General features: G+C 36.6%; 1 protein-coding gene across 3 annotated transcripts; it reads right to left on the bottom strand.

Annotated features, from left to right (window-relative positions):
• Positions 1–80: 80 nt before the first annotated feature.
• On the bottom strand, positions 81–22579 carry CFAP300 (cilia and flagella associated protein 300). 3 transcript variants are annotated; one of them, XM_026109458.2, is made up of 7 exons: positions 22359–22579; positions 21564–21645; positions 19869–19941; positions 13858–14024; positions 11277–11449; positions 4967–5033; positions 81–452 (listed from the first exon to the last, which is right to left on the bottom strand). In XM_026109458.2, the coding sequence occupies exons 2-7, from the start codon at positions 21639–21641 to the stop codon at positions 321–323; spliced, it is 690 nt and encodes a 229-aa protein (XP_025965243.1). In that variant the 5' UTR covers positions 21642–21645; positions 22359–22579; the 3' UTR covers positions 81–320. The 3 variants fall into 3 exon arrangements, with proteins under 3 accessions (XP_025965243.1, XP_025965242.1, XP_025965241.1); XM_026109457.2 differs by lacking the exon at positions 22359–22579 and adding an exon at positions 22069–22299 and having other exon boundaries at positions 11277–11368; XM_026109456.2 differs by lacking the exon at positions 22359–22579 and adding an exon at positions 22069–22299.
• Between the last annotated feature and the right edge of the window lie 665 nt (positions 22580–23244).

Consider the following 23244-nt stretch of genomic DNA (forward strand, 5'->3'; position numbering starts at 1 on the left):
GCAGAGATTTCGCTGACTCCGGGGCCTCCCCTCCCTCGCTTTCCTGCGTCGCGGAGGCGCTTCGTGAACAGGGACGAGACTTGTGGAGAAACGCTTTTTATTAGATAACACGGGTGGGGGAAGAGGGGGCAAAACCGCCAGGCAAACAGCCTCACAAAGTACGCCTGTAGAAAACTATACAAAAACTATACTAAACTTTTTCACTAACCATACAGTAACATCTGTATAAAACACGTAGCCGTTCAGAAGTGCAATTTCTACTTGAGTTCCTGTAGAAAGAACATCCCCGTCCTAAACCTGGGGAACAACCCGGTTAGTGCCTAGGTACCAAATATGCTTCCACCGAAACGGTGATACAAAGTATGGACGTGTCGTCTGAAAGGGTCCACAATCAAATAGGCAAACGTCTGTTCGTGGCTTTTGTTTGAAGGATAACACAGGCCGTTCTCATCCTGAGCAAGGCAAAAAAAAAGAAAACAGTATTAATGACAACATGGATACCAATAAGAATATTCACACGATTTGAATAAAATGTATCATTCTGTTTCAGTTGTAACAATTTATTTGGTGGCATAATAGAACAAACACTGGAGTTTATTCAAGCAGTATCTCCACACAACAACGTACAATATTAAAATATAAAATAAGTGGGGATCCCATCATGTTTCCTTTGAAATAGAAAAATATTTAGGAACTACATATTAATAAGTGAAGTTGTTCTATCAATAATTCTTTTTCACCTAGCATTTGCTAATGCATCTGCTTAGTCTTAAATATTTGCATTTCAGAAAACCCTCTTTTTATCTCTTATTAACATCTTCAAAATGTTATTTAAAAGTTTGTTTGCCAATACTCAGAAAGCGCTTAAACAGAATTTAGACACTTAACTCCAAATTTCTCATTCCAAAATACTACATTCACCTGACAACCAACACGACAAGAATTAGGCTCTCCAAATTAACACCCTGCTTGTCTGCATGTCAATAAAAGCTTCAGTCTTGACAGGGCAGCAAAGCTGGACACCTGCTTCAAATCCTATCTGGATTCAGAAAGTAGATGTTTCCTTTTTCTTGATGCATTCAGTCTTGTAATTGAACATCTAACAGATGAACAAGCATGTAGCAGACACCACCTTTCTTTTAAAACAGGTAACAGCTTCCTTCTGCTCCCTGCCACCTTTACACAATATTTGAAGACATGTAAATTCTGTCTCCTGTTTTACCAGAGGAAATTTCCATATTGAGTCTAGTGCCCATTTTCTCCTGGAAAATTTTAAATTCCCAGACTACAGAATATTCCAGATTAGAAGTAGATCTCCCTCATTCTTCTGTTGAAGCTGTTCTACTTTGCAGAGTCCATCTTTTTTTGGACCAAGGAATCATGAAAACTGTAACACCCTATCTTAGTGGTTAAGGCAGTCAACTTGGAGGGAAAAGACCTCATTTCCATTTTCTGCTTCAAGGACAATTTGTGAATTTTATCCAGTGGCTGTTACGGGCATCCAAATTTCTCTCCTGTTGTTTAGAAGAGAATGAACTCTATACTGGATGTTCTTCCTTTGAGGAATTATTCAAGACTATAAATCTTAAATTAAGATAAGCACCACCCTAAAAGCATTGTTTAAGACTGGTAGAGATTTGATACATTTATTCTCACCACTTTTTGAAAACAGTGAAATAGAGAAAGCTAAAAATAGTATTGTTTTAAGCAACACAGCATACAAGTTTTGTGGCTCCAATTTTAAGATACCTAGCTGTCCTCGGGCATTTTGTAGGGATTCAGGTGTATGGAACACTGGATTCTCAATTTCACTAAAGAGAGCAAGCTTTAAGTCAGTTTTTACAATACTCAGCATCACAATGTCTTTGGAGTTTGATCCAAAAATAACCTAAGCCCACCAAAAAGGAAGAGAAGACCAACATTAAAATGTAATTGTTAGTTAAACTGATTTCCCATTGCTATTGGAAATCCCATGCCTGCAGTCCTTAATGAATCAACCAATACCAGTTGAGTTTTTGACTGTTTAAAAGCAGTGAGAGCACACTGAAACTTTGCTGAAAAAGACAGGAAAAAAAACCAAGCTAAGTTTTAGTGATAAGGCATTTCAAGAAATTCCAGAATACGCTTGATAAGCTTGATAGCAGGAAAATAATAAATGTAATCTAATTTAAATTAAGGGGGGGTTCTTAAATTAATTTTAGTCAGTGAACAGGTCATTTAAAAAGAAAAACTAAAACATTTTAGCATAAATGCACTGGAATTTACATAGGGTTACTCTTGTCTTTAGAGTAATAGGGCACCTATCAATGAATTAAGAATCTTACCAGTTTGAACTTTGGTTCAGACATGTGGAGTTGGTGTGACACTTCACTGATTTATTGATGTCAGAGTGGGATCGTTTTAATTCATCTTTGTAGGAACACAGATAATCAGCTGATGATTTCAAGAGTACATATGTGTAGAATAATACAGAAATATACGCCAAACATCTTTTAAAATGCATTATTTTATCAACAAGCTTTTAAAAAGACTTTGTGGATAAACTATTACAGAGATTTCTAACACTGCTATACTTAAGGCTCAGGTAAAGAAAGTTCTAAAATACCAATTAATATCCAAATACTTCAGATTTAATGAAGTTTCATTATATGCAAGCTGTGAAGCTTGGAATTCAATAGAGTATGTGGTCACATGATTTAAAATTATTTCTCTTGTAACATCCTGGTCTACAGAGTTTTGATACAGATCTACAGAAATTCATAACTAAACCCTAATACCTTGAAATATTTAGATTAAGAGATCTTACTATTTAAACACTAGATCTGCCCCAAAACTGCTTTTTAAACAAACAGTATCACTTTCAAAGAATAGATCAGTTTCCATCACTGATTTTGACATGCCCACGCTACTAAGATATATATCTGTGGATACAGATTTGTTAGAAAAGAGACATGAGACACAATTTTCGGTATATTGATGAAGGCAGCCATCTTAATCTCTCTGTATTATCTGATTTTAACAGGCTTTTTTTTATATATATTGTTTCCTAAACAAGGTCTTCTTAGCCATAGCTTAAACAAAATAAAAAGGGAGTGATGGTGTCAGGATAAAGTTACATAAAATTCTTAATTCCTGATATCATTCCTAATTTTACAAGTATACAAGTAAATTTACTTGTCCATTTATTAATCTTGTTTGCAAAAATGTGGGTTCTTCTAACTTCTCAGCTGATGCTCAAGCAACTTTCACCAGAACAGCTTCAATTTTTCTATGTCAGGCCAAGAGGTTATGTCCGTTTCTTTCAGATACAAACTAAGAAAATATGACTCATGCATTGTCACCTCCACATCAAGATTGCCTTAACACACTCTATGGCTATGTACCAAATTAACTTAGAAATTGTATCTACTGCAGAAGTACAGTTGTCTTCTTTAGAGGAACTTTTCATCAAAAGCACAAGACATTTGTGTTCCAGTAAGCGCCATTCCTGTAGTTTCCAAGCAGAGCTTAGGGAGTTTTGATTCATAGAACTTGCAGACAATCCAGACGTACCCATTGCAGCCTTTCATTTTGAAGTAACCTCATGTTTCAAGTCTGAGCATGTCTTTGGAATAAACTCTTTTCTGAGAGAAGATTCTTCAGGATGTTCTTTAGTGGAAAGATTTTCAGAATTCTCCTTCGCCTCACATATTTTCAGAATCTGCTGTAAAGCCTTATTTTTCCTTGAAGGCTATAGGGATTTTCCCCCGAAGGCTATGGAGATGGCATGCTCTGTATTTGCATTGGATTTCCTTTTGCCCATCCATTTCTTCATTTTCAAAATGTTGCTGAAATTTGTCTAGTTGTTTGTTTATTTGTTTATTTGTTTTTTAAATGATGATACTCAATGTACAGCAAAGACAGCTAGGGGAGCTCTTAAATAACAGGTCTGCCTAAACATAGAAGTCTGCAAAGTTGATGCGAATCTATTATTGATCCAGAAATGTGGGGAAAAACAGTAATAACAGAAAAATACCAAGTTACCAAGGTTTCTGTTATTGTTTTTCTTTTTTAATTTGAAGCCTGCAGCCTAGTAAACTGAGGTAAATTGTGATACATCCATAAAGTGCTCATTTTTAGAAAACATTTCAAGTCTTCTATGAATCACACATAGCAGTTAAAAGACAATGACCCACAGATGAACAACTGGGCTATTGGCAAGTTACAGGAAAGTTTGTGTAGTCTAAAATGACATCAACTATTTCTTTTGGAAGTGGGTACATCATCTGATGTAATTATTATATACTCTGGTTACTTAAGAAGAATTAGGAGTAATTCAGCCTTACTGTAACAATTAAATGGCAGATACACTGAATCCAGTAAACACACAGCCCATTCTCAAACTCATCTTTATGGTAAATGTATGATTTTGCAAGAAAAACACACAGAAATGAGACTTGAGAAGGGAGGGGAGAAGAGGGTAGTAGCCATTTCAACGTTCTAACTCTTTTGTGTACTGAACTGCCTCGCAGTCTTTACAAAAGCAGATGCAATACAGACTATTCAGAAAGCTCTCTAAAAGCATTTCTAAAAACCGAACTACAGTCAAGAGTGGGTTCTTAATCCTTACTGCTCTTTCATGTACATATATAAGCAGAGTTACTCAGACCTAGAGATACATTTTTTTTCATAAACTAGTTTCTGGATACCTATCATGACTTCAAATGTAATCCAGTAAACCTATTTTTGGTGAGCTACAAAATAAAACTTTAAGTGGTGACTATTGCTGAAGAGTTACTAAAGAGTGCAAGCAGGATGAGATCAGGGAAAGGGTTTAAGAATAAAGAATGGTGACAACTACGTAAAAATAACCCTTTTAAAATGAATATTAATTTTTCTTTGTGTAAATGTCAATTCAATTCATTATTTTCATGTTATGCATGTTACTTCCAGTAAAATCCTGTACAAAAAAATTGTTAGTACTTACATATGCAGACACTCTGAAGACGGTAGAAGTAATGCTTATTTCTTTTGTTTCTGGATTCTTTTGAACACTGAAATACAGGGAAATAATACAAGCTTAATACTTACACCACAGATATTAGAGTCCTTCATTTAATAAGCAAATTTTGAACATATGCACCATATTCCTGCTCAAATTTTATCATGTTCAAGTTAATAGTTAAATTTCAAATTGTGCCACATGGACCACGAAAAGCTATATTAACAGTCCTAGATAACATGGATATTGTAACACTTTACTGGAAACTATTGAATGAAAATATATCTAGTCATCTGGGTTGGGTTGGTTTCACTGTTTTCAACTACTAAATCACACCAATATTACCCAGGCCTGGGTGACTCCAATATAAAATCTGCACTTTGATATATAATGATAGTGATTTAGCTAAACACTTTGTTAAAATATTTGTCTTAATTTTTACACATTCGTAGAAGAAAAAAACTGCAACTGAATGGCATCTACTACAGACTACAAGAAATAGCAGCAGTACTGGTAAATAAATGCAGATAATAGTTCATTTTTAATTAATATATGATTATGTTTTAAGATCTTTTTTTTCTCATCTTAGCCATCTTAGCCATCTTAGCATGATATTATGATTACTGAATCATTATATTTCTAGACTGTGATTGTTGTGAAAACTGCTATTTCTTCTACCATAATTAGTAGTAATGCTAAGATATTATTGCAAACTGACCAGACATCTCAACACCTTCTCAACGCATATTGTATTTAAATATTTTTCCTCAGGTCTGCTTTTAAGTGATGCTTACATTTCTTCATAAATTAGAGCATGTAACTTCTACCAATTTATCCAGTTTCACAGATTCCTATTTTCATTAACTCACCATCGACTAGCTAAGCCTTATAAACTCCATACAGTTGTACGAAATGCATAGCTCAAAACCTGCCTTATCATAAAGAGGTTCAGTTTCTACGAAAGGTCCCAATATAGCCAAATTGCTAGGGGATGTGTGTTAAACACAGGCCAGTTGTATACCACAGCTCCAGGCTGTCTATGACAGCAGTCCCCTATTAGCACTGCTTTTGCAAAGATTCTTTTTATAAGAAGAACAAACAAAACCCAAATCAACCATCATTTTTGTTGATTCAATCTCTTTACCCAACCAAAAGATTGACTTTTTGGTTTACTGATTTCATCTGTAATGACAGTCATGTATGAATTATCATTAAGTCTGTACTGTGAAGCTGATCTTCCATGTAGTGAGTCAGTAAGGCTTCTTCAAAATTTTTCCTTGTAACTCACGTGTGGATATACTCAGCAGTGGATTAAGATAGCATTGCTGCAACTGGTACTGGCCCCAGTTGTCTGCCTTACCACCCCTCTAGAGATTACTGCCTTCCCAGCAGGGACGGCTCAACTGGTTCATGACTCAGCTTCTCAACCACTGCCGTTTACAGCCCAGCACATTAAGATAAACTAAAATGGATGTCAGTTTATGCTAACCTACTGGGCTGTAAACTGCAGCAGTTCAGACACTGTTTAACCATCTCTGCTGAGAGAATGTCAACTTTCAGAACAAGGTAGAGAGGGGTAGTGGGATGACTGCTTTCTACCATGTATCACCACCCTCAAAAGCCACAGTTGTATTTAATTTTTTCTGGGCTCACATTCTTTTGTCTGAAAAATACAACTTTCAATTTCTGGTTTCTTATTTTTTCTATTATATATAAGATATACCTAGGATACTGAGGAAATGGGAGACAGAGAACAAGTTTTTGTATTTATTCCATTGCCTAGAAACTGAGAAAATTTCCCCTTGTGGTTAGCTTCCTGTAAGTCACTTTTCAGATTGAATGCTTATTTTACATGCTTTAATTTTTAGGGCAAAATAATATATCTGCCAAAATCAGATGAGACTTTTCTTGTTGACTTGAAAGAAACTAGGATTTTGCCTTTATATCTGACATGCTTATTTGGTATTTTTCCTTAAAAGTTTAGAAAAAACTAACTTGTCTTCTTGATGAGGATAATATTCTCATAAAAATATTTTTAGTATCCCACTTTATCTTAATAATATATATAATAACTTTATCTTAATATCCCACTCTGTTCTTCCAAATTGTTATTTCCTATACTATTAATTGAATATGGAAGTTCCTTAATCATTGTAATGTGCATCTATTCTCTTTTCTATGGAGAACAAATTTCCTCACCATCTCTCAATTCACTTTAAGTTCTACTTATACCCTAACCTTACGGGCAATATTTTATTAGGCTTTCCAAACTTAAAAAGAGCAACTCAGTGTCTTCAGATAAATTGATTTATTACAGGGGAAAGGGTGTGTAGAGGGTGTGTAGAGAACATAGAAGGAAGGAGAAAAGAACAGTGAGTACAAGATACTATAGCAGCTGTCGTCCTGGAGAGACACGATTAGAAAAAATCAGGCGTTAAGTACAGAAGACAAGATTTATTAACTTAGATCACAAAGATTCATACAGTATATTTTAACTAACATGTTTTGTCATGTAAATATGTTCTTTAATTTTAACTAATCCAAAAATATTACATAAAGTATTTTTAAAATTATTTAGGTTAAATAGGGCATGACACATGCTCAGATTTTGGATGGATTCAACTGGTCACACACTAATTACTGCTGAATTAGTAACAGACAACAAGTTCTGCATAAATACATTACAAAGTAATTATTAGTCTTTTTACAAAATAAAATTTAATAGTTTTATTTGGGATTCTCTAGCTGTGTTTGTAAAATATCTAGAAGAGTTAATTTCAAAAGATTACTGCATTCTCTCATAATAAAGCTATATACATGGAAATGCTTTAATAAAATGAAATGTCAAGCTTCTTGACATTATTTTTAACTTAAGTGCCCTGGAGTTAGAACTGAGGAATTACTGGCAGGAAACTAAGAAAGGGAAGTGGGAAAAAGCTCGTAAAAGGCTGCCACTCCAGGCATTAGACAGACTTTTGTAGAAGTTTTCATGCTTAAGCCAAGACTGGTCTTCTGTAAAAAGGACTGTTACAGGACCAAACATTGGCGTTTTATAACATATATAAGCATATCATGATAAGACTAAGTTCATCTGTGGGGACTCCAGTTTTTCGGTGCACGTCAGCTAGTAGGTAATAATTTTTGTACTGTCCACTTTTCACCAAGTGTTTTGAATGCTCATAACTTAAAAATTAAAACTTTAAGGTAGCGCAGCTTACAGAATCTTTTTTAAATACCATGATAAATTTTCAACGTTACTTTCCAAACAGTAGGATATATCCAACAAGATTGCAATCCATGATGAAAAGAAACCAGACACAGGATAACAGTCTACAACAGAAGAATTTAAGGAAAAGTTGGTTTTCAACAAGAATTTGAAGGTGGAGTGTTTGGTAGACCGAATTTACAAGACCATTACTGTCATGTGCAATAGTTTACAGAAAATAAGAGGCCATGAGTAAGTAATCCTCCTTGCTTTATTGTCCAGTGTAATTTCTACAAAAATGAAGTGATACAGTGCACAGCATAGACCAGAAATTAGAAATGAAATAAGTCAAGATTGTGGCATGAGAGTTCATCATCAGAGCTACACTGCTTATCCATTCACTGGCTTTCTCTCTTAGGAAGGTGGTAACAGAACACCACCACTTTGGATAAACTGGGGGCTGGGAGGAAAGAGAGAAAGCAGGAGACAAATGTGGTGGTGAGGGGGGAGAAAAAGCAGAGTCTGAAATGTCAAGATTGAGAGCTTTTCTGATGGGATTGTCAAAGAAGTTAATATCAAGGGAGTAAGATAAAAAATTTAGTTAAATTGTGATGGGCTTTTTCAATTGCTAGCCAATGTTAATGCTATCTCCATTGGACAGTGAGAAAACAACAGACATTATAGGCAAGGAAATGGAGAGGTACATGGCAGATGAATAGTTATATCAGGTGAAGTGAATAGATGTATTTTAAAACTTTGGAGAATGGAAAGGAAGCTGACAACTGAAAAAAAAAGAAAAAGAAAAAGAAACAAACAATGTAATGGACCTTGAAAGGTTTTCTCTGGACACAAATAAAGGAAAAAAGAAGCAGGCATGAGAAAAAACACAGAAACATGGAAGGAGTCAATACAGAAAAGGCTGAGGGGCTAGAAAATGCAAATCATGAAAGCAAGATGAAAATGCGGGCAAGATTTCGGCAGATGCCTATCTTTATAACAAGAACTACTTAATATCCTGATCAGGTGTTATTATAGGGAAAGGAAATATGAAGGCAAAGAAGAGGAATGCTTCAGAACAAAGTTTTAACCTGTTTAGGAAAAAACCCAAACAAACAAATAGCAAAGGAAAGGAAGAAAGTGAAAGAACTGATTAGATTTGGCACTTTGTCATAGGTCATTTAACAACACAAGATCAGAAACAGCTGTACTCAATGCAGAGTGAACTAAGGCCAAGGATTAGAGTAGCAAACGGCTGTTTCAAGTGCAAAGTGAACTATTTAAAAGAAAATGGAGGGTGAGTGATGAATTGATAAATCCTTTTCCATCATATTATGCATTTCTGAAGAATACACTTGATTTCTCTCTATGTATGATATTACGATAATGCCAAAAATGAAGTTCACACTAATAAGAAATCATTGGTGACCAATCATAATATTCAAACTAATAAATGTAGCAATACAAGTTAGTTATTTCTAAAATTTTCTTTGAATGGTTTTATCACTCAGTTTCTCATTTCATTTTTTTTTTTTTCAAAAGTATAAACTGTTCTACTGCTACTTTAATCATTGATTTTAGATGACCCTGAGAAACAGCATAGGACTGAATCAACTTGCACCCTGAAAAGTATGGACAATTAGAAAATCTGAAAGCTGCTTAGAGGTAATTAAAGTTTTGTAAGCTTCTTTGCTTAAATATTACAAAAAAATCCAAAAAGAGAGCCAAGTAGTCTGGGGTTTATATTCTGTTTGGATACAGCAAGCTACATTTATACAAGCGCTACAGAAGTCAGGAAATACTCAAGTGAGCAGGAATCACTGGATCTGGTACTTTCACTGTATCTTTGTTCAAACACCTAAGTTTTACTCTTAAGCTTAACCAAAGACACGTTAAGAACAAACTCAATGATGAATATCTTACACGTGATTTTTTTTTTAATTCGCTTGTCTTAAAATAGGAGATGAAATAACAATGGGTAATCACACCATACCAAATACAACTGAAGGAGAAAAAGATCACAGTTCCTATTTAAGCAATTTGAAGTCTTTGTATTGCAAATTTCAGTGCATCGCTTAGAAATGCATATTTTCAGAGTTCTTGTACTATTCCACATATCAGAGGTCTGCTACTGTTTTCATTGTTCAGGATAATACTGTACTTTATCCTATGCCCACCTATACTCACTGTAGGTGGCAAACTATAACACTACTAAATTTCAGTAATATTGTTGATGACTTTTATATTCTCATTAGTTCAGCTAGGATTGAGTCTTTGTATAACTGTTAATTACACTCCATTTCCCACTAACTGGGAAGTAAGAAATTCTGTCGGTCAAAGAATTCACCTATGTGTACATCAAACCAGAGGGAAAAATAGCCATTTTTCTGAATTGCCATCTGTGATCAATCGCCTCTAATCTCAAGCAAAAAAATAAATGAATTCCAAACAATTCCATTCATCAAACTGGGCCAAAAATGTTTTAGTCCACTATGTCATGTTAACAGCCAGATTCTACCCCCTTAGCTTTACACTGCAAGTTTCATTGTACTATTTGTTGACCTGAGAATGGCAAAATCCAACTGTATTAAAAAAAAAAATCAGCTGGAATAAAATATTTAAAGATCAAAAAATTTCAACTGAAGTATTTCAATTTTTTTAAATATTAAACCAAAAGCTTGAAAATAGTCCAAAAGCATATATATACAAAGACCAATAGCTGAAATTATATCAATGACAATTGAACACAATTGAACACAATCTAGTTCCAGTAGCATGCCCTATTTTCAGTAGAGGATTACAGAAACAAAAATTTCTAAAATGGGAATGAATTATAAAACGTCAGTGACCATATCCATAATACAGTATAATGTTTTTAGTTAGGACAGCTGCCATTAAAAGTGTACATATTTTGTCATTGAAGTGCTATCATTGTTACAGGTTATTTTAATACTTGAACATAAATGAGTTTGAAGACTGATTAAAAACATCCCAATTTTCAAAGCAGTAATGCACAGCATTTACACAAATTGACACCAAGTGTCTATGCACAGCACATACATATGTAATTGTACAAAACCAGAAAGCACTTACCTCACCAAGTCTTTATATAAAGCTTTTGTAGTTTCTAAGTATGGACCAAGTACATCCTCAAACTGACAGACAGCTCCTCCAAGGCAAAGATGCTTAAAAAGACAAAACAGAAACTCCTTGCGATCTGACTGACTGAATAAGTCATAACAGTCTGAATCTTCCAGAAGTAAGGCCTTATGGAACAAGAATATAATAAAAAGGTCAAATGGCATATAATATCTAAATAATCTCTTTGACATTAAATACATAAACGATACAGCTATTTTTCTGGATGCTAAGCAGAGTTCACGTTCATATAAAATACGGGAAATAGGGATAGAAACAAATAAACATTTTTCTCTAAGTAGAAATTATTTTCCAAACAATGCAATTAATATCATGTTCACAGTTTATAGATACGATATAATAGCAGAACCATCAACAGTCAGATGTGTGCCCACAAGAGATATGGGAAGATTTTTCAAGAGTCTTGTAATTCATTGGTTCATCCTGCTAATGAAACAACCAATAGTCTGGAAATAATCTAGGTATATTTGGTATGTTGATCACTGCCAATTAGTTTGTCTTTGATAACTTTGACTACGTCTGTTATCACACATTCCTAAGGGAAATCCAGAGGCAATCACTCACATCCGCACCGTTCCTTACTGCAGATGGTACTGAACATTCATCTGAGTGTAAGCGGGACATGCTATCCAGTTGCCTCCACGTGTCCCACCTGCCTTTTGCAACAATATTACATGAATGCAGAAGTCTTCCCAGATTGGACCCAACACTGCCCACTGCAAGGGTAGACGGGAATTGTAACTCAGGATGGCTACAAAATGGCTGAGTCACATCAGCCAAACCGCAGATACCAATACAGACAGACGAAAATGGGTCAAGCTTAACACTCTCCGGCCTTCTTTATATCATCGCTACAGAAGTGAGCAGATAAGGCCCAGGGCAGCAACTGCTGTTGATGGGCACCTCGCACATATCTCAATCCCCTTCCTGATGGAAGCAAGAGGAGAAGACATTGCAGACAGGAAAAAAAAAAGGAAAGTTTTGCAGCTGAGGTCCACTCTCTGACAGAAGTAGACTAGACAGTCTGCTGCCCCCTACAGTCTACCTACCATTCTAGGGTGCTGACTAATCAACCTAACGCTTTGAGACAGCTTTTGGGAGATTCTGATTCCTAATTCTTTCTGCTATCTTAAGTCTTATGACTGGGAATCATGTTCATTTCAAATAGGCGTGAATCCTTCAACTTCCAAATGCAGACACGTGCACCCCTTCCAAGGGGAGGAAAACAAAAAGGGACTAAAACCCTAATGATATCTCATTTTAAATGTTGCCTCTTGCTTTTCACATCAAATATACTTAATTAAAAAAAAAAATCCCAATATACCCAGCTTATAACTGAATACGTAGTATTTTGAACTGCTAGTCTGCAAACCAAACCTGAGATTCAAACACGAGTTTGAGCTCAGTCCTTTTCTTCACAAGACAGACCAGTTTTTCAAGCCACATCCTGTAACCAGTGTCTCTGGCTCAAATACACTGTCTTCAAAGGGTTTGCCAAGTGCAAATGAGTGCAACTCTGTAATTATTAAGTACTTCTGTTGATTATATATGCAAGGAAGAGCAAAATCCAGTTCTCCCAGCCTGTGCTTTGCTAATGCTAAACAAACATAAGTAATAGAAATTTGGTTGGGCTTAGGAAGTCAAAAGAAACACTTAGAATGAAGACACATTGATTAAGAAGGTGCCACTGTTTGAGAGGTTCTTCTTCAAAATAATCTGTTCTCTAACACCTCCACTCAAACGTACCAAACAATTTTTACCTTGCAGGTCTGTTCAGGAAGTTATATTTATTTGAGCTTATGCTACCTGAAAGTGAACACTACTAAATATACATAGTTAAACACCATTAAAGTGCAGGGGGAGACAATCATTAAAAAAGCAAATCAACAGAAACATTATGTTTCTTTTAAGTTTCCTATCATCAACCTGAACTACTTACATAGGCTTCCAAAAGACCCCTAAAACTGAGGTCCTCTTTCAGTGGTCACTTCAAAGTCATTTCCCTTTTCCTAGTTTCCTCTTCTTTGCTTCAGTTTAAAATACATGAAGATGCCTTTCCTTCAATACCTCCACATGTGATTCTGTTCAGGAAAGCTTCAGGATATAGCTACTGAGCACTTTCAATTTTATAAACTATTTAGAACAAAGGGTGAACCTGCAGCTTTGGGTATCACGAGAACTTCCCACTGGCACCACTTGTTTTCCCCTCCTAGGCAAAAACGAGGCTGCATTTTTTTACTTCCCAGGTAGCGACTACTTATGAAAAGGATGAGCAGAAGAAGCTTCTACCTTTTCCCCCAAACCAAACAAAAAAGAGGGACCAACTGAAAAATAACAATTGTCTTGACATACTTGGGAACTGGAGTACCTCGGTCATTTATATCACATGGCTATAGATCTCTGTTTTTACCTTGAAAAGCACATATCGAAAGAAAAAAAAATGCCGAAAGATGTGTCCTTACAGTACCTAACAGAGTGTAAACATTTATAAGAAATTATTGAGTGCTATACTGACCTTCCTTAATTCATCAGAGATGAGACTATCATCATAATAGTCATCGTAACACTTCACAATATGTCCAGTTTCTCTAACAACTCCTTCTGTGTACAGACGATCAAAAAATGACATTGAAATCTGTGTACACGGCACTACTGTAGCTTCAATTTTGGTCACTTTGGAACCTGGAATACAATAGGAAGGCTTCACTTGCAGTCTGTTCTGTTAAATAGAAAAGGAGAATTTCCACACGCTAATGGTTTCATAGTAATTCATAATTTGATAGAGCACCGAAATAATTCTCTAAATGGTTGTGTGTGGCATACTCTTTAAAAAACATTAAAGATCACATAGGTACAATGCTTAATCACAAAGCCCCTCAAAAAACCAAAGAAAGTTAAGAAAGAAACAAGGGCAAAGAAAACATTAAATCCATCTGAACGCTACCTTACATGAAGGCTCATGCATTTGCTCCCTCTGTTGGCAATGTTATCAATCAAAGCAAATAATAGACGAAACACAATGTGAAACTTAACACCATGCCTTAGAACATCATAATTCCACAACTTAAGCCCTAAAGAATCTGAGGAGAAAACACCAAATTTGGATTGAAGTACAAAAGTCACTAACTGCTACTAACTCCTCACAAAGTAAAAAAGGGATTTAACGCTTTTTAAAAACGGACACAATTCTGTATGTTAAGTGATAAATCCAGACCTTTTGGAATGTTATTCTGGAGCTTATAAAACTACTGCAAGCTTTACTAGCTGGCTGTATCACATTTCAAAATTCTACCCCCCCAAAAAAGATGTAGCCAGTGCTTCCGTGCATGAACTCTGAGTATTCTCTCTGCAAGCACCAAGTAGAGAGCACACTTTTCTGTCATGTGCCTGTTTTCTGTGCTCGCAAGGCATCATCTCCTTGCTCAGACATAGGCATCAAGTGCCACTGGAGATGCCCTATAGTATTTTATTTAACCAAATACCAGCCCATAAGGGCACATATCTTTTCTATACGCAGTATCACATCTACAAAGCTGTATGCACATGTTGGATACCCTATGACATCCCAACCAGCATTAGACTCCTATGTTTGACAAGCTTAGGGCTCAGTTCAGTTCCATTTGCTCTCCATAGTTCAGGTATTCAAAGCAAACGTTAGTGTTCTCTACTCATATTTGAGGCGACGTCCCCCAATACCTTTCAAGGGGTTTCTAAAACAGAGCGGCGGGAGACAGAGAGAGAGACAGAGAGAACATGAGCGCAAGGGAGAGCACAAGGGCAATGCAGCTCTGCAAAGATAATATTCACAAAATTCCAACTTTCCATGAGTTTATCTTTTCTCCCCTAAAGATTCCCTCTATGGGAGACTAGATGACAACATCACAATATCAGAAGGCTGCTGACTGTATACTTAAACATAAAAGCAAGCAGTGTCCTGCCAAACTGACCTAAAAATTCACAAAAGACTAATATTCTGAAAAAGTCCAAATTTCACTCTAGATGACAATATTTCAAGAACAGAAACATGTCAAAAAGGGATGTACATACTGTAATGCTTCCAAGAGCATAAATCTGTGATATTCCATTTTGATTTTAATCTTTGCAAGCATAGCATAGCCTAACATTTCTCTTCCCCTGCACTCCCCCAAAATCACTGGGATTTCTTCCATATATCATTACGTAGAGATCATTTATTCATAAGTTGAGTAGGGCTGGCATTTTGATATCTAAACCTGGGTAAAGAGTCTCACCTATCTGATCACTCTTAAGAAAAAAAACTAAAGGAATCTACAAACTGACTGTTTGAAAATGTGTTTGTACTTAAGCTGAAAATGTTGGCATGAAATTTTACAATTAATTTATTGGGAAAATATGATGCAAAGAAAATCAACTATAGGAAAAAGCATGCTATTTAATTGCTTGGCTTCACATTTACATATATGGCTATGGAGAAGGGTACTTGTTATCCAAGAAATTGTACAGGACATTCTCTTAGCTGTCTACATGGTAACTATTAAAAAATAATCAAAATATAAAATAAAAATCACAAGTCAGAACAAACATGACTTGGAGCCCCAAAACCTTAGGAAAAAATCACTGAAGGTTTTTTATTTGCTTTTACTTCCTTCCCCCCCCGCCCCCCCGACTCCTCTAATTTCTAATTCTCAGTCAGACTCCCCTTCATATAAATAGACATTTTATAAAAGATTTAATAGTAATTGAATCAGCCCCTAACACAGGAATGATTTTGGAAAGACCCATGAATTAAAAACTGATTCAAGATTAATAACATCCAATGTTAAATGACCTGAAACAAAAAGCACATATCTTACATTTTCCCAGTTACTGAGCTCAAAGTATAAGAAATTCAGCTATTTATAGGCCTTCGCTTTGTTAGGATTTTATTTGGGGGGGAGGGAAAGGGGGAGGAAGAGACATGCTCTGCTCCAAAACAAGATTTTATGAAAACTTCCATCAGGAAAGATCAATCAAGAGTTGTGTTACATATTGAGTAGTTTAGAAAAACAAACTGTAAATAGAAAAGTTTGAATGTGCTGGAAGCTCCTGTTCTCCATTTCAGAGGTAAGCTTGGGAATTAGAGATTCAGAATTTCCAGCAGAAGAGTAACCAGTTCTAGTGACACTGTAAAAGTGAGCAATAAAATAGGCAGAAGTAATGTCTTGACAGTTCTGTGACAACTCTGTGAGTGGAAAACAAAGAGCTGAGAAGTACTGAAGCAGAACTTCTTTTAACAGCTAGTTCTGGAACATCTATAAAGTGCTGCCAGTATGCTTTTAAATGAACATGGGGAGCTAAATCCCAAATGAGATATATTCCCCGTATCTAAGTTGTCACTTCCGTATTTTCAACATGAAAAAAAAGAAAAACAGAATTCCTCCAAAGCTTAAGAAAAAATTGTACTTCAGGGAAACCTTATGCAATCTACTATTTATAAAACAATTAAATATAGAACACACACAATGCAAGTTTAATGCTCAGGTATTAAAAAGATGGTATTTAAAAGCAAAAGGTGCAGACCAACAATTTATTGGTTCAAATAACATCTAAAATTTTAGCAAATGAAAACTTGCAGCAGCAGTCTAGAAAACTTGCTGACTTAAGATTTTTAAACCTCATTCTAAAGACAGCAATCATTAGAGTTTAAAGCACATATGGCGACTAAGAGTCTTTCTTAAGCAAATATTAAACTTCTGTTTACACAAAAAGACAGTATCCCTATACCTTTGAAGATAACTTTTCAAGTGTTAATTGAGTTTAAGCAGATACAGTCCTGCCTCCCTGAGACTGCTGACAGGTGCAAGGCCCATAATGTGTCAAAGCAAAAACTGCTATTTACATTTCATTGTAGCTATTTAAAAATGCAAGACTTAATATGTAGGTTGATACACATCAAATCATGTTCATTTTGCTGCCTCCGTTTCAGAAAAATGAGAGGAAGAGACGAGGAGGGCTTAAAGCACATGACAGAACTATCAGGTACTCCGGGAAGTAACCAAGAAGAGGGAAAAATACATCCCTACGACAACAGGCAAAAAATTGTGGTGTGTGGAGGGGTAATAAAAAAAAGTATCTGTCTAATCAAATAAAGCAGAAGAGAGAATATCCCTGAGTATTCTTCACCTAAAATGTTGTATTTCAATTCGTATTAAAGCTGGAGTCCTTTAGACAAGGTACTATTGCGGATTCTATCCAGAATCGCAGCACGTGGTGGGGCAGAGGGGGCAGGAGTACAGTTTGCACACTTGGGGAACTCCAAGTTTTATGCCACCTTTTGAACTAACAAATGGAGACTGAGGACATTAGGGTCTGATAAAATTAAGGTGAGGATGAGAATAAAGAAAACAAAACTGAGGAGAAAAGAGATGGAAAAAAAAGTAGTAAAGAACACCTAGATTTTAGGGAAGGGAGATAGGCAAGTAACAGAGAAAAGGTAGAGAGAAATATGAAAGTGAAACCAGGACCAAGTGGATGCTAAAGAAAGATAATTTATCATTTTATTTAGAGAGAAAAAATGGACTGCAGCCTGAAGAAAACAAAAGGATTATGAAAATAAACACTCCAGTAAAGTAATTCTGTATTGATATTTTACATAATGCTGACAGCATCTTACAAGGTAGATACAGCTTTGTTGATGTGTGTACATAAACATGTTCTGCCCAAGCTCACAGAGGGGGCAGAATGAGTTTTTTACGAAACTACCTATACCCCACTTATCATACTATGCATCCCGAATATCTCCCCCTGCAAAAAAAAAAAAGCATTTTTTTTTTGCAAGAGAATAAATTTGAATGCTAGATTATGTCATTTTCTTCAGATTTTCTAAAAAGCAAAATAAGCCCATTTCCACTATCTTCTTGCAGGAAAAGAAACTTGTTATTAAGAGTTACTCCACAGTGACAAGTAAACAGCATATGTGGATTAACTAAATGTTCTAAGAAGAAAATACTGGAAGATGATTTTGTACTTCCTCCCCCTCAAAACTTATTCTTACTATATTTAAAAAAAATGCACATGAAGACTAAGTATAGAAAAATGTGCCAACATTCCTCACCAAAAATAGGCAAAGAATGGGAAGACGAAATTTTAAGAGCAAATGGGGTATACCAGCTGTTGAGGATTTAGAGAGGGAGCCCTTCCAGTCCTCAGAATAAAATGCATTACCTACATATGTGCTAACATAGACTCAGGAGAATCAGGAGTTAAGAAGCTGGGATACTTGGCAAGTGACCCTTTGCTTTTAACACAAGGCACGTAACCTACTGACCTTCCTCACTATAGGGACTCGCAAGTCACAGGCTAGACAGATAGTTTAAGAAGATTCTTGCCCAAAGCAGGAAAAGAAAAAGGGTTGCCCATGCTTTGAAATGTATTTATTTTCTTTTTGTTTCCTAGAATGAAAAAGAGGCACCTGACAGGAAACTCGAGACAGAGAGATTCTTTGCATCTTCTATGTTTCAATTGTTTTAACATCTTGATACGGCACCCTAGGAAAATAAATTTTGCTGGCAAAAAGGTGGCAACATCTAGCATCACAGTATACAGTGGGGAATACTTATACCAATTCCAGAGTAGAAATGGAAAAGTAAGTAAATTCCCAAAATTTAATTAAATAAACTAAAATAAACGCAATACAATTATTCACAGACAAACTGAAAAACTGAGGGCTTCCCACAATGCCCTTTTTAAATATACCTATAAAGGAAAACTACTGTGGTGATATGAGAGTTCATATTATGCATAAAGTCCCATTCCATTATCACACACAATTTGCATGAAACTTTAACACATTCATTTACATAATCAAAAATGCAATTATAAAGTTCTGCCACAAGCTTACACGCTATTTCTGTTTGGCTTTTTTTTCCTTTAATGTGTCATCTACATCTACAGACATAACCAACTGTTATAATCAGTTAATGATATGGCAACAAATGAGAAGACATCCTTATGCCATGATTACAAACAGAGCAACCTATCACACGGCTCTCTTCCTGCAGCTAGGTTGTTCTTACTGTACAAATAGTGTATTTATGCAATCTCAGGAGTGTGCTCTACCTAATCTTCTGCTCCCTCAGTTTCAATTTGTAATACAGCAATAATCTTTGATTTCCTCTAAGTAGCATGGCTGCGTCCATAGAATAGTGTCTTTCTCCAAATATTATCTCTGAATAAGGTAGTAGCTCCATGAATACTGCACAGTTGATTATGTCTGGATACAACATGACCATGTCAACCGGATGTTATAGATCATTTACAAACACTTCCAGTAGCTTGATTTATGGATCAATACAAGGTTCAAGGAAAAAAAGTGTAAAACTTGACAACTTAATAATAAACTAGGTAAGAATCTTTTCCTATTGTTTAATAAAAAGAGTCATTCTTGAAGATATTTCAATCATATGAAGATATGGATATATGAATTACCATTACTACAAAATGATAAGCTAGAAGAAAATAGTTACAGCACAGACTTTTTTCTTTAATATTAATTTATTCTAAGTTTACCCAGTGTAGTCCACTGTCCTGAAGCTGAGAGCAACTTTAAACTGGAGATCACATTTTGATCATTAAAAAATGCCTATAAAATTCAAATAAGAGATAAGAGTTAATGAAATGAAACATAAAAACATCATACATTGCCTTTGATATTTTTAAAACAAATTATAAGGATCCAAATAGTAAGTAAACCTTTTAGTTTGGATACAAAATATCATACCACCAAATACATGTTTCTGTAACTTTGCGTAGCCAGTGTCTTTATTTCTATATTCAAGATATTTTCATTTATGTATGCAATGAGGATTTTATAGTAAAGTACCAAAGAATATGCAAAGAGGATGAAGGAAATCCTTGGAGTTACAGAAAAAAGAAGAGGAGATAAAGGAGTTCTACCTCTGTATGCAATGCTCTTGAGCTCAAAATGAAATGCTAATTATGATTCTAATATCTACGTTTCGAAAAGGAAGCTGAAGCTTGCAGACGTGTAGGGACACACAAAAATCATTAAACAGGCACAGAGTAAATCCACAAGTTAATGAAAGAATGGAGAAAATGTTCTACATTAAGATTTAAAATGGTCAGTCTTATTATTAGTTTTTATCTATTTATAAAAAACGAGATATGCATAGCGATTTGGTAGCTGTCAAGTTGAAGATGATAGATAAGTTGATTAAGAAAACCCACACATATGCATACATATGCAACCAGAGTGAACAATCACTGAACAAGCTGCTAAGAAAAATGACAAATTTTTCAGTCTCTGCATCACTTTTCTGGGGTACAGACAGATCAGGCTATTTAATGTAATAGTCTCTTTATTCTCAAATTAATTCTCAGCTTCTCAGAGTTCTTCATTTCACTGTGGTATTTTTATGTTTCTAATTCAAAAGAGACAAGCATTGAGATGGTAAATGCATTGTTAGTAAACTTCAATCATTTGAAATGTTTTCCAGTGAATTTCTTTAAAATATCAAGTGAATTCAGTCCTGGAATTATGAATTCTTCTTCTGGGATAATAATATAAAATATCCATACAACAAATTAAAACAAAAAGATTCACTGTTTTTAAAACTACAGATGATAATTTTTTCCCTCTTCAAACAGATGAGCACATTTTACTTTGCAGACAACCAAAATGGAGAACATAAGTCAGTGGGGGAACTGAGTCTCAAAAAGTTGAGAACCCACAATTCCAGTATAAAATAATGATGCAAGTTTAATGGTTTAAAGGTGTAAGTTTAAAAATCCTGCATTTTCAGAAATGTGGTATGCATGCATGTCTAATTGCCCAGTACAGTTGCTGCGACAAAGCAAGAATAGCTGTTACCAAGGGTACTAACTTCATGTACACCATTAAAAAACCTATCCCTGTGTGGACTTCCCAACATTAAAGGTGGTAGCCAAGATCAGCATCCAGTTCAGATTCCCATTCTTGGGCTTGAATGACTAAATTGTTCCCTCTTAAAAGAGAGAAACATTAGCACGGACTAAAATATTTTCACTGGACAATACAGCAAATCCACAAAATAAGACTTTGAGCACCACACCTAAATCTCCTACTTCCAGCAAGACAGCGAGTAGACTATGCCAAAATAGCATGTAACATTACTATAATATTTTCCATTATGTAGGTTTCCAATAGCTATAATTTCACACACACACACAAAAGAGTGAATTTAAATATAAAGGAATTAGAGCTACCATAACAAATTCATCCTTCAGATAGGGCTTAAATGGCTGGTCAAAACTGAATGCTTGTGCTGTGATCCTGCCTTGCATGGACCTGAAATGGAAACATGAGATGTAGTATTCTGCAGACACACTGGGTATTACTGACTCTCCAAACTTGTCTAGATACACTACGCAAAGTCCTGCTCTCCTGACAAATAATTATACATTTTTCTTCCTCTCTGTATCGTTCTTTCTTATAATCCCCCCTGATGCCCCAAGAAGGGGTGGAGGGGGGAAAACAGCTGCTTATCGGAGCAGTTTCGCGAAGCAGAAATAGGTCTTGTCTAATTCTGGAAAACGAGGATAAATGAGGATAAAAAAAACAGGCCAGGGACTGGCCGCCACTGCGGAGCGGGGGCCCTGAGGGCGCTGCCGCAGCCGCCGCCGTCCGCTCGCGCCTTTCCGCCTGTCCTCTCCCCGCCACCCAGCGAGGCCGCGAAGCCTCGCACGGACCAGCGGGCTCTCCCCCTCCCACCATTTGAGGAGCCGGTCCTGGGTGTCCCGGCTCTCCAGCCCGGGGAAGGTTTTCTGGGGCAGGGCGCGGAAAGTGAAACGACCCTCGCTCGGCTGCTCCCTGGCCGCCATCTTCCCACGCCGGCCGCTGCTCGGCGGTTGCCGTGGAAACGGCGCCGCGCAGGCGGTGCGCCGCCGCCGCGCTCCCGCCGCGGGCTGCGCCCCGCTAACGAGCGTTCCGCCGTCCGACGGGGCCGCGCCACGGCCTGTCCCTCCGCCCCGCCTGCCGCGGCTGCTTTCGTCTCCAAGAACCTCCCAAAGCTGCTAATTAAACATCGGTCTTCTTCCCCCCCAAAGCTCTTCGCGACCCGCCGAAGGAAAGCCTGGCACCGGGGGCCTGCGGAGGCCGCGGGCCTAAGGCGGAGCGGGGCCTCGCCAGCCGCCCGGTCGGCGCCGCCCCCGGTCACCAGCGGGGAGGCGAGGGGCGCGGGATGCGGCCTCTTTCGCGGGGCGGCGAGCCGCTCGGGAGTCCTCCAGTCACGTTTCCAAGCTTTTCGCAACAGCAAATTATTCGAGGAAAGTACACCATTACTTAAGGAAGTTATTTTTAAAAGCCCAGTAAAGCAAGATATACCTTGCAAAACTTGGGGAATTTCCTGCCTTTTACAAGGAAAGGAGTGAGAGTTGAAGGCTCTCACACATCTTTTGCTATATCCTTTAGCAAGCCACCCCCGCTCCAAAACCAGACCTCGCTTCGCTCCGAATCTCAAAAAAATGTCGTTTTTTCCATTCATCTGCTGCTTTGGTGAAACAGCAGACCAACCAGCACATTTTTAAGTAAGGAGCCCAGCAGTGCTTTCATTTGTTAGTTTCTAATTAAAAAAAAAGACAAAGCAGAATCACATATGATTTCAGTAGAAACCAGAACATAAATGTGCAGAACATAAATGTGCAAAAAATTCCATGTTGAGGGACAAAAGCAGAGAACCAAGGTAACAATTGTAAACACCCCCATTTTCCATTTGCTTTTGAAAGAAATCCGATAGAGCCCAACCGAAAGCTGGGGGCTTTGGTAGCTTTTAACTCTTACAACATATTAGTCAAATGTCCTGTCTTGCAAATGGGGTTGTATAGAAGGAATCCAAAAGAAATAGGTGTTGTAAGTCTATTAAGAAACTACGTTTTAAAGTAGCTTCTG

The sequence above is a fragment of the Dromaius novaehollandiae genome, chromosome 1 (genome assembly GCF_036370855.1).
Source record: "Dromaius novaehollandiae isolate bDroNov1 chromosome 1, bDroNov1.hap1, whole genome shotgun sequence".
In the NCBI taxonomy this organism is placed as follows: Eukaryota; Metazoa; Chordata; class Aves; order Casuariiformes; family Dromaiidae; genus Dromaius; species Dromaius novaehollandiae.